The sequence below is a fragment of the Lactuca serriola genome, chromosome 3, assembly GCF_051521515.1.
Source record: "Lactuca serriola cultivar US96UC23 chromosome 3, Lser_US96UC23_V15, whole genome shotgun sequence".
Classification (NCBI taxonomy): domain Eukaryota; kingdom Viridiplantae; phylum Streptophyta; class Magnoliopsida; order Asterales; family Asteraceae; genus Lactuca; species Lactuca serriola.
The window spans coordinates 15,392,189-15,403,560 of NC_136410.1; the positions used below are offsets into that span (position 1 = coordinate 15,392,189).

The 11,372-nt window shown below is 36.2% G+C and overlaps 2 protein-coding genes across 2 annotated transcripts; one reads left to right on the top strand and one right to left on the bottom strand.

The window, feature by feature from the left end:
• Nucleotides 1-4,297: 4,297 nt before the first annotated feature.
• Nucleotides 4,298-7,635, top strand: LOC145095048 (uncharacterized). Its single transcript, XM_079032991.1, has 2 exons — nt 4,298-4,361; nt 4,630-7,635. The coding sequence occupies exons 1-2, from the start codon at nt 4,298-4,300 to the stop codon at nt 7,494-7,496; spliced, it is 2,931 nt and encodes a 976-aa protein (XP_078889117.1). The 3' UTR covers nt 7,497-7,635.
• A 304-nt stretch (nt 7,636-7,939) lies between these two features.
• On the bottom strand, nt 7,940-10,711 carry LOC145091529 (mitochondrial adenine nucleotide transporter ADNT1-like). The gene is made up of 7 exons (XM_079029267.1): nt 10,384-10,711; nt 9,430-9,642; nt 9,311-9,348; nt 9,069-9,181; nt 8,874-8,987; nt 8,452-8,790; nt 7,940-8,366 (listed from the first exon to the last, which is right to left on the bottom strand). The coding sequence occupies exons 1-7, from the start codon at nt 10,536-10,538 to the stop codon at nt 8,283-8,285; spliced, it is 1,056 nt and encodes a 351-aa protein (XP_078885393.1). The 5' UTR covers nt 10,539-10,711; the 3' UTR covers nt 7,940-8,282.
• Nucleotides 10,712-11,372: the final 661 nt, after the last annotated feature.

Sequence of the window (11,372 nt, forward strand, 5' to 3'; positions counted from 1 at the left end):
TTAAGTGTTTCTTACTTACCCATTAAGGACTTAATCCATTAAGTCTAATATTGACTTATGTTAATTTGCCAATGATTATTATTGAATATTTCAAGTTTATTAAATAATTCTCGTGTGTGTCCCGATAAATTCCCAAAATTAGGGTTTTTCAAACCCTAATTGGGGTTTCCAACCCAATACTAGCTCATTAATCAATTGGTTGGGCTTTTAGGTCACTTTGGGCCTCATTGGGCCCATTAGGGTTTCATGCATCCCAACGAATCAACCTCACGATGGAGGTTATGGATTTTCTATTATTATTTCGGGCACCTTTTACAATTTACAACTCAATCCAAATAAAACACACACACATACTAATAATACACACAAACACTAATAACACACACACACATCCACCCTTATGTTGGCCGATGGTGGTGTGGGGGAAGAAGAGCAATATCCGACCAACAGCCACCATGGTTGGCTGCTATGGTGACTCCAAACGTGTTTCGGTCACAAAACCTCATACCCGACCTTGACTGGATCACTCCCGAAGGTACACACACACACAAACCCCGAAACAGATTCACCACCACCCACCTAGTGGTTTGCGGTGACAACAGCCACAACTCTAACGGCGGCAGGTGACGTTGGCAGTAGCTTCACGGAGGAACAGCCGCATGGCAGCGACAACAATGACGAATCCAACAACCGCAATTGCGACCGGTCCTCCCACCACCACCACGTTGATCTTCTTCTTCTTCAGCCACCACGGAAACAGCGACATTTGATGGCAGTGGATGCAATAGTGGGGCAGTGGTGGTCATTCGTCGGCCTCAATGTTTGCCTCGCGGCCGTTCACGACGTCCGGCAGTGAGGTGGTCCTTGACATGGTCGTGGCTATGATGGTTCTCTGGCTTTGACAGATCAAGGGAGGCAGTCGGAAGGATGAAGGTAGAGAGAGAGTGGCGACTGAGATTGCATCAAGTTTAGGGTTTGATACTCGGTGGTGTTCAGTTATATACCCGGTTCCATAAGATTTATCCCATAATAATAAGAATGTCCCCTCCTTGCATTATTTCTTTCAAAATTGATACATACTTTATCATTTCAACCCCTCCTTCTGAAAACCCTTACGAATCAAGTCCAAATAATACCAAACACCCCTTGGCTTGTGAAAACCTTACAAATTAAGTCTCAAAATTACACTTTAACCCCTGGATATTCAAATCTTGATATTTGGCTTCCCGAAACCAACACATTTCTAATTATTATTTGATTTTGGACTATAATAATATAAAATAATAATATTAAAATTACTTCTCGGGGTTCCGGGTTCATCATTAATTATCCTATTTTAAACAGGATGTTACAGACTCTTTCAGGCAAATAGTTATATCCGGCAGTACACGCTGCTTCGGTTGTTGTACCCTGGGAACAGACAACGAATCTGTTTAAGTGAATCGAGTCCAACCCAAACCTCAGCCACTGTGTTATTACTAACATTTTTCTTGCAGATTATTCAATTCAGAAACGCAATCAAGAACTAACACTTTTTCAGGTGTAATTTTATCATTAGAAGCAGAAGACCGATAGTTATATGTATATTATCAATAAAAGCATATTTGGTATGGGAGCTGATCCGTACACAACAATTGGTGTTTTAAAATGTTGTATTGTACAACTATATAATGCATGAATTGTTGTGTAAGACAAAAAACTGTTGTGTACGAATCACTTCCCATTTGGTACTGTAGAAGATTTGTTGGGAAATAAAAATGGTAAGAAGATTCGTGATATGAGGTTGGTACGGTATTCAATTTAGATAAGAAGTGAGATTGGGATGGCATTAGTAAAACAGGAAGGTTGGAATTGTACTTTGTGTTACTAGTATTTTATCAAGTATTGGTTAAAGAACATAATGGACTGAACAATGGCATATTCATTTGATTGTATGTAAATTATTTTATTTGAATACCTTATGTTTTCACCTTTTCGTATGTAAGTACTTTAAAATAACTTTTTTTTTGGGTATTTTATCTAAGTTTTTTGTTTTATTCTTGCAAAAAGAATGTGTAGTAACTTATCTACTCGAAATGAGAATTAGGTTTTTAGTTTTTAGAATAATAAAATATGTTTTTATTTTCGGTTTTCAAAAGAAAATATAAAGAACTCGTTTAGTTAAAACTGAATGAGTTTTTATTTTCTATTTTAAAAAATTAAAAATCGTGTTTTGATGTTTATTTCTATCGGTTTTTATTTTCAAAATTTTGCTATTTAAAATAAGATAACGCGCACAGCCGCACACACATATGTATTGAAAAAAAAAGTTGGTTGCAGACTTAGTAGGCTAAAATAATTGACATAGGAGTGTATGTAGGAATATTGACATTCTAGTACACTAAAATACCTAACACTAGAGCTATAAAGCTTTAAATTTCAGTATACTTAAGTATCGGATGGTATAATGCTTGGCTGCTTAATTACGGATTGAAATTTCAATATGCTAAAATACCTGACACCTGATGGTATAAAGCTTAACATTTCAGTATGCTAAAATATCCAACAACGGTATTGGATGATGTTTTTTATTTTGAATCTTCTATAGATTAACAAATTGAGGAGAACTTGCCTTATAAACATTTGATTGTGTGTTAATCAATTGTTATTCTTTTACTTGATTCTCTATTAATCTATTTATATTATTTTGTAATATAATTTGGTAGATTTGTCATTGTATATTGCGAATACGAGAACAATTGAAATAAGATGTTATAGGAGAAAATAAAATCAATTTATTGCTTTTTAAATTTGTCAATCTATACACTAGTTTTGATTGAGAAACTCATCATATCAGACTTGAAGGATAAGAAAGAGGATTGTTTGTTTGACCATCAAGAAGCCAAGAACCAAGGGAGACTAATATAGGTGTCGCTATTTGTGACTAAATTTGTCAAACTATATATAACCGTTAAATTAGCAATGCAAATAAATAAAATTTGTGACTAATATAGGTGTCGCTATTTACCACTATTGCTAATCCTTCCATAACATTTACACAAATCCATTACGAATCTATCGTTTTTTTGGTTATTTAAAAAGAAAAATGCTAAATTGTAAAGTATTTGTTGTGTGTAAACGTCTGTTTTATTGACTGTTTTGTTAAAAACATATCCCGTTTTTATCTATTTTTTTATGAGTTTCTTTCTAAATTATCAGTGACAATAATGTGTTAACAATGTTTTCCTTTATAGATTTTATTTTATTTATCTCTTTTAAAAATATTGTAAACAGTTAAAACATTTCATTAAATTACATATCAAAATAAAATTTTATTTATTTCAAAAATAGAATAAATATGTAATAAAAACTGAAACTTAACGGGCATTTATGCGTACCACACTGTAACGTGCGCCCATTTTCCGCGTTCACCAGTTTTATTGATCAACCAAATGTGACGTTGCTGGATTTGGTGATCGAAGGAACGTAATCTCAATCAAAATTTTCACTCTCTAATTTCCTTTGCAAATGGATGCTCTTCGTTTTTCTCCCTCCCAATTCCAATCCAAGGTAATTTTATCTACAAATTATGCGTTCAATTTTCATTTTTCGTTCCTGTAACTCCGATTTTCATAAGATATTTGCTATTTATCTGTGTTCTTCATGGAATTTGTTAGAAGGAAGCCGAATGCAGAATTTTTTTGTTTATAATCATGTATTTGCATTGTGTTTCCTTAGGTTCATAATTGCATGCATCTCTAATGCAAACGTATATCTACTTTGCGCATCTCTACCTGTAATGCGTCTGTGATACGCAATGTTCTGTTGATGAGAAAAATTAGAATAATCTACTCATTACCGATCGTGGTCTTAGCCTAAATTTTGTTGCTGAGACGTTATTTTTATATGATTACTTACCTACGAGAGATAGAGAGACGCAAAAACGTACAATATGTATTTCTTATTCTTCCATGATATGGTGTCATCGTTGATTATTGTTCTTCGTTTTTACTTGGATTTGGATAATTTAGGTTTATATGGCTTGATTAAAGATACGCAAGTTAATTCAACTTAATCTGCAAGAGTGAACCAATTTTCACTGTTTTGTTGTTACCTTCCGATTTTCATCTAAGTAGCTTAGGTAAATGTCAACAATGGCAGTTTTTTTCAACATCCAACATTTTTTACTCCCGAATTAAAGGGATTTGATCTTAAACCTTTTTATATTCTGAATTTTTCAGATTTTAGTTTCTTGCTTCTGCTTGAGAGGGGTTACCCTGGGGCATAGGAATGATTTAAGTTTAGATGGAATGGGTCAATGAATTTGTTTCAGGATCATGTTGATCCAGCAAAAGAAGAACAGCTGAAATGGACCATAATAGGTAAATTATCTACATCCAGCAAAATGATCCTTAGAATATTTTTATAGAAACCCTACTAGGAAATAGGAATGATCCCTTTTGATGGATATTACACCTTAGCTTTGTTAAACTTAATACATTTGGAAATGATCATAAAGTAGTTGATAGTTTTTTTATATGATTTTTGTATAGGCATTGCTATGCAGCATGTTCAGGTGTCAGATGATTCAATATCAAAACAATTTTCGTTTATCACAAGACCTCATTTTTTTTTTTGTTTCATATGCAGAAACTGATACTAAAGTGACGAGAATTGTGAAGCTCATCAAGGGTATTTTCGGAAACAGAGAAGTAAACCAAACGAAAAGTACTGAAGCTCTTGACCTGATTGAAGATTTTCACAATCAGTACCAATCAATGTGTGCTATGTACGAAGATTTAAAAGAAGGTGTAAAGAAAAAATGCAACAACGAAGAAGATAAAGAAGACAACGAGTCTTCCACTTCTTCATCATCAAATTCATTAAGCATGGAATCAGCAGGAGGATATTTTTCCCCAGGTAGTGGATCAAAAACACCAAGTCTTGATAACATTCCAAAGGCGGCAGCAACAACAACAGATGCTCAAAGTATGAAATCTGAGAATTCATGTTATTCTTTAGAAGATGTGAGTGAAGTTGTAAAAGAAACATTAAGCGTTGAACCTGTTTGGAGTTCATTTAAACCAGAAGAAAGAGAGGAAGAAGAAAGGGGTAGAGAAGTAGAGAAGCTCATGAAAGAAAATGGTGATTTAAGAGATAAATTGGGTGAAAAGGAGAACAAATATCAGCATCTTGAAAACAAATCATCTAGAAGGATGAAAGAGCTTGAAGATAAAGTCGTTGCTTTGAAGCATGAGATTGAGGAATTAAATCATCAGGAGGAACGGGAAGGAGAGTGCAAGGGTAGACATGATAAAAGAAAAGACAAAAACAAAAACATGGGATTTCAGATTGAATCTGATGCATTCAAAGAGAAGGCAGGTGATGTTTTGAAGAAACTTGATGAGTGTGAGAAGATTCTCAAGTGTAAAATCGATGAATCCATGGGTCGTGTCCAGAATGTAAGAAAGGAATTGGATTTGTTAAGGTCTGGAAATGATGAAGATCGAAAAAAGTTGTTGTATGAAAAGGAAAAAGAAGTCGAGTCTTTGAGGATTCAGAATCAAGCATCAGAAATGGAGCTCAAGGGTAAAATCGTCCAATCCATGGAACGCGTCAAAAACATGCAAATGGAACTGGATTCCTTAAGGCATCAGAATAAAAAGTTTCTACATCAAAATGAGAAAGGAGTCCAGAGTTTGAGGATTCAGAAACAAGAAACAGAAATGGAGATAAAGGAAAAGAGTGAAAAGGTTGTAGATGAGTTTGAAAATATTCTCAAGGGCAAAATCGTCCGATCCGTGGATCGGTTGCAAAATATGCAAATGGGAGTGGAATCTTTACGATCTCAGAACGTTGACGTTCGAAAAAAATTATACGAAAAAGAAAAGGAAGTCGAGTCATTGAGTATACGGAATAAAGAATCAGAAAGTGAGCTTAAGAAAAAGAGTAAAGAAGCTGCGGATTCCCTTGAGGTGGTGGAAAAATTATCAGAGAGATTGCAGCAAACGACCTTCAACCAAGAGGATTTGAAACAGCAAGTAAACGATTCCTCTGTCATGATTGCAAGGATAAACGTCGAAAACGAAAAACAACAAACTACGATTTCTCAACTAAACGACGAAAATGAGAAACAACAAGCTACGATTTCTCAATTAAAAAACGAAAATGAGAAGCATAAAACTAGGATTGCTCAACTCAACAACGAAAATGAGAAGCAGAAATACACAATTTCTCAATTAAACTCCCAACATGAGAAGCAAAAAGCTACAATCTCTCAACTCGACAATGAAAATGAAAAGCAGAAAACTACAATTCTTCAATTAAACGACCAGGATGAGAAGCAAAAAGCTACAATTTCTCAACTCAGCGACGAAAATGAGAAGCAGAAAACTACAATTTCTCAATTAAACACACAACATGAGAAGCAAAAGGCTACAATTTCTCAACTCACCAACGAAAATGAGAAGCAGAAAGCCACAATTCTTCACTCTAACGACCAACTTGAGAAGCAAAAAGCTGCAATTTCTCAATTAATGGACGAACATGAGAAGCAAAAAGCTACAAATTCTCAACTAAACGGTGATAGTGAGAAGCAAAAAGCTACAATTTCTCGATTGAACGGTGAAAATGAGAAACAAAAGAGTACAATTTCTCAACTGGAGAAAAAACTCCAAGCGAAAGAGACTCAGATTTCTAATCTGGAAACAAAATCGGAGGGAGTTAAGAAGGAACTATCAAACAAGTTGAAAGCGCTGGAGCACAAATTCAGATCCATGGAGATGGACAAAAAGGAACTGGAAGTAAAGAACGACGTGTTGGCGGTGACACTGGAGCAAAAAGACATGCAGGCCGATAAATTAAACGACGAGGTGAAATCAAGTTTCCGGGCGGCGGTGAAGAAAATGGGAGATATGATGACCGAATTCCGGAAGTGTTCCGAGGATAACATCCTTATTTTGAGCCGAAGAATCCGTGTGGCCGAACAGCTTCAAAACGAAACGCGAGAGTGGTGCAAAAAAACAAAAGATAAATACGAGCAAGACAAAATGGACAGCGACACCAACGTTCGCACAATCAAGGTCCTGATGACGATGGTGAACGAGACATTGAAGGTGACGGAGGCTCTAGGGCTCCGATTCGTGGAATGCTGTGAGACTTTCATGAATCGTGTGTCCAAGGTGTCGTGTGAGATAAACTCTGCCAAGGACTGGGTGAGAAGAAAGAATGTGGCGATGGTTCAGTTGAAGGAGGATTTGGATGCAGTTGTCGTGGAATTGGATGGTAAAGAAGAGGAGGTGCTTCGATCCAGGCAAAAAGTCTTGAAGTTGGACACTAAATTAAGGGATTTGGAGAAGACTGTGAAGGAGAATCATGAAACTATAATTGTTCTCAAAGAGGAGAAAAGGGAAGCAATCAGGCATTTGTGTGTGTGGACTGATTATCACCGGAGTCGAGCTGATTTTCTCACTAAATCGCTTTCCGATCTCCTCGCTAGAAACCACAGACCGGTTTAGTTTCATTCTAACATTTGATTGGACCAGGTTAGTCCTTGAAATTTGAATCCCAGCTTCTTCATAGAAACTAGACACCGGTTTTTTCTACCGGACCGGATTTAGTTCATGTATACATACACATATATGATGTTGTTTATAACCCAACCCCTCCCCTCCCCTCCCCTCCCCTTGTGCTGTTCATTTTGTTTATAAAAAGTTTCATCCACTTTGTTTGTAAAAATTTAATTGCATGTGTGCTGTGTGGTGTGGAATCAATAACCAACATAGAGAGAATTCGAAATGTTTTTGAAACATATCTATGAATCTATCTATTACCCGACTTTTCCAGATAAATCATAGATTTTTGAGTTTTTTTCTGCAGTTTTGGTCCAAAAATATACTCAGTTTTACATGAGTCAAAAACGCTATAAACACCTCAAATAGAACAACCAACATGATTCAAATAAAAGGCAAAAATCCATGATCATAAATAATACTAATAAAATTAAACAAACAACTCGTGTAGCAAATAAATATCCTTATTGGGTGCCAGGTGTTGGTGTAATTATGAATGACAAACACCAAAAAACCAGAGCACAGCACAGCAGAATTGGGTACTCACAGTGGTCGACCACTCTCTATCAACACTAACAACTTCTACATCTCTTCATTGAATAACAAAGAGTCAAAGAGAGAGAGAGAAGAGAACAAAAATCCTACCCCTTCCTTCTGCTCGCAAAAATAACACCACCAATTCTCTCCAACATTATTATCATCTTTTCTTTTCTTTTCCTTTTTTTTTTTTCCTCAATCAGATATCCTCATCTCTACTCCAAGTAGATCCTTAACAACCTCGTACGACACAAACGCAATCGCTATCGAAGGAACCACCTGCCACACAAACCAAATAAAAAAATGACCAAACTACCCTTTGGCTTGTTCATAATTTTATAGCAATGAAAATGACGAAACTAACCTTGACTGAGTTAGGAACGAGGCCCTTGTACAAAGCTCCAAAACCTTCATAGCGAACGGTTTTCCTAAAGGCATCAACCATTCCAGTGTACTCAAGTGCTGACTTTCCATCTGCAGTAACAACCGAAGCCGCATCTTTCCAACCAACCATTTGCATTCTTCTACGGATCACATCAAGCGGGTAAGCAACCGTTTGACCAACCGTCCCAGCTGCGGCCCCACATGCAAGCTTTGTGGTCACACTCAACTCTGTTCCCTCAACCAACCCAAACGGTCTCGACTTAACCAACCAGTCTTTTAAAGACTCATACACCGCAAAATTAAGACCCACATACGGGACCTACAACACAAAAAGACACAATTACCCTTCAAAACTCAAAACCCTATTACGATGTTGTATTTGAGTTTTGAGTTTTGACTTACGACACCGATGACAGAAGGAAGCCAGCCTTTGTATAATGCGCGTGGACCTTCTTCGCGTAGTACTGTTCTAAGAGCATGGGCAATTCCTCGATACTGACTTGGAGATGTATCGGTCTGCATGCAAAATTTGTAAAATTAGTTGGGGAGAAAAATAGAAAAAGAAAAAAAAAAGATATTGAAAATAATAATAAATACCTGGACAGTAAGACGACCACGAACCAAGTCCATGGGGTAGGTTGCTGACATGGCAATTATTCCAGCACATGCACCGGCTCCAAGACGTAAGAGAGGGGTGAGTTCAGCATCCTCTGGAAAACAAAAACAAAAACAAAAACAAAAAATTATTATTAATATTGTACTTAGTTTTCAGGTGTAAATACTAAATAGTAAATACCAATAGATAAATAATAGTTAGAAAAGATTGCAATCTAAAGTACCATTTCCAGGTTGCTGCCGATACAGATACAATATTCCCCTGTTTATCATATCACAATATGTTACTTATCATGTTGAAATAAAAAAAGGAAAAAGAAAAAAGGAAAATGAGATGACATACTTTGAGGCCTCCTCATAGCTAAAGAACTTAACAGCAGAGTTAGGAACAATTCTAGCACAATTAGTACCATTTCCTTTAAACAGCCCACGAAAACCCTCTGTTCTCCATATATATTTCAACCCTTGGATTGTACCATTATATTTGATAGCGTGAGGGTTTTGAACCTGGAGCAGAATTTTCAATCGTTCTAGAGGAGCAACAGCAGTTCTTGATCTGCAACATAATCAAATCATAATGAATAATCATATTCATCTATATCATAAATTCATAGTCTTATTATTATCTTCATTTGTTTTTTCTTATGGTTGTCTGGCTGATTATAATAGGGGTGATACATCTTCTTATACAACAACACTTTAATTTAAAAGACTATTGATTATGACTTATGCCAAAATCACATGCTCATCTTACCTTTTCTGTTCAAGCTACCTCGCTAGACTCTTCTAAGTTCTAACAACATCAATTGCAGCCACGGTTTGTATAGAAGAAGTGAATCATGGATACGTTTACCAGGATTCAATCATTTCAATGTTCGATTGGGTCTAAGTAAATCTAATATTCAGAATAGGACGACGGCCAAACCCTAAGAACAAATCCAAACTCAGTTGTAACCCATGCAGTCGAAGTTCAATTTCTGTGGATTTTGGCAATTATACATCAAATTTTCGATTTTGGCAATCTTTAATAGTCTCATGTTTCTGTTTTTGTAGATTAAAGAGTCCCATATTTCAATGATTCAAAAGGGGAGAAAAAGTGTTAGGTAAGAAGTTTATTGATAGAGATATATATCGAATGTAGAGATACAAATCTATTGCCAAATACTAAATAATCAGCTCAAAACACAATGTATGTATAGTGTAAAATTACTCAAAAACATTGAAAGTGACATGAATGAGATCAGTGATGGATGGATTGATCGATTAAAAATGGAAGGAGAGAGATGAAAGAACTAACACTCCACCGGCGACGCCGCCGGCCACAAGAGACTTGCAGATGCTGAGTAAAGCGTGGCGGCTGGGAGCCTTGACACCTTCACTGGCAATCTTTGCTTCTTCGGCGAGATTAGCGATCGTAGCGCTGGTCTTCCCTACTACATCCTCCGACGCCATGTCAACCGGCTAAACCCTACAAATGGAAATTATAAATTAGAGCGGAACCCTACCGCAAATTAATAAAGATTCGCCGTCGCGAGGCCTCCTCCGGCGATCTCAGTGGATGTCAAATGGGGAATAAATATAAAATTGAACCAAATGAGAAGAAAACACGATTTATGCGATGCGATTGTGTTTGTGCGAGTGTCCACGCGCGTGTTGGATTTATCATTTATGCGATGTGAAATTGTGTTTTGTGTTTTGTTGGTGAGAATTTTGCATTCATGACTTGGTAATTTCATATTATTGCAATTTATTTATGTAAAACTCAATTAATTTATATAATTAGATGTGGCAAAAATTGACACGACACGAAACCCGACACGAAATAAACATGTTTGGGTAAGATATTTCAACATGTTTAAATAAACGGGTTGACACGAAACGACACGAAAAATAAATGGGTAAAGTTAGGGTTGAGAATTTCAACCCGAATATGACTCGAAAATGACCCGCTTATTTATATGCAAGTTTTTTGAATTATTTAAATAATCTAGAAAGATACAAAACCAAAACCATAAGTAAAAGAAAGCTTTTGAATTGAACTATTTTGTAATGTTGAAATTACTTAGCCATCTGGATCAAGACTTCATTTCAGTTTTTTCATTCTCTCCCAAACCACTCAGTCTCTTTCACCACTCTCACATCATCATGACCTTGTCATCCGCCTCCCCAACTCCCACTCCTTTAATTTTGTCATCTGAACTTGTTATGACTTCATTTATTCTGCCTCCAAACTATTAGTTTTTATTTTCCGCCTACCCAACTCATACTTTTTCAACATGCTCAATC

What these genes read in the sequence shown, in the direction of transcription:
- LOC145091529 (XM_079029267.1), bottom strand. Translation starts at nt 10,538, where the DNA reads ATGGCGTCGGAGGATGTAGTAGGGAAGACCAGCGCTACGATCGCTAAT. An exon ending in GGCGGCGTCGCCGGTGGAGT is followed by an intron (nt 9,643 to 10,383) that starts GTTAGTTCTTTC and finishes ATTATGTTGCAG; the next exon opens with ATCAAGAACTGCTGTTGCTC. An exon ending in GTGGTCGTCTTACTGTCCAG is followed by an intron (nt 8,988 to 9,068) that starts GTATTTATTATT and finishes TTTTGCATGCAG; the next exon opens with ACCGATACATCTCCAAGTCA.
- LOC145095048 (XM_079032991.1), top strand. Translation starts at nt 4,298, where the DNA reads ATGAATTTGTTTCAGGATCATGTTGATCCAGCAAAAGAAGAACAGCTG. An exon ending in GCTGAAATGGACCATAATAG is followed by an intron (nt 4,362 to 4,629) that starts GTAAATTATCTA and finishes TTTCATATGCAG; the next exon opens with AAACTGATACTAAAGTGACG.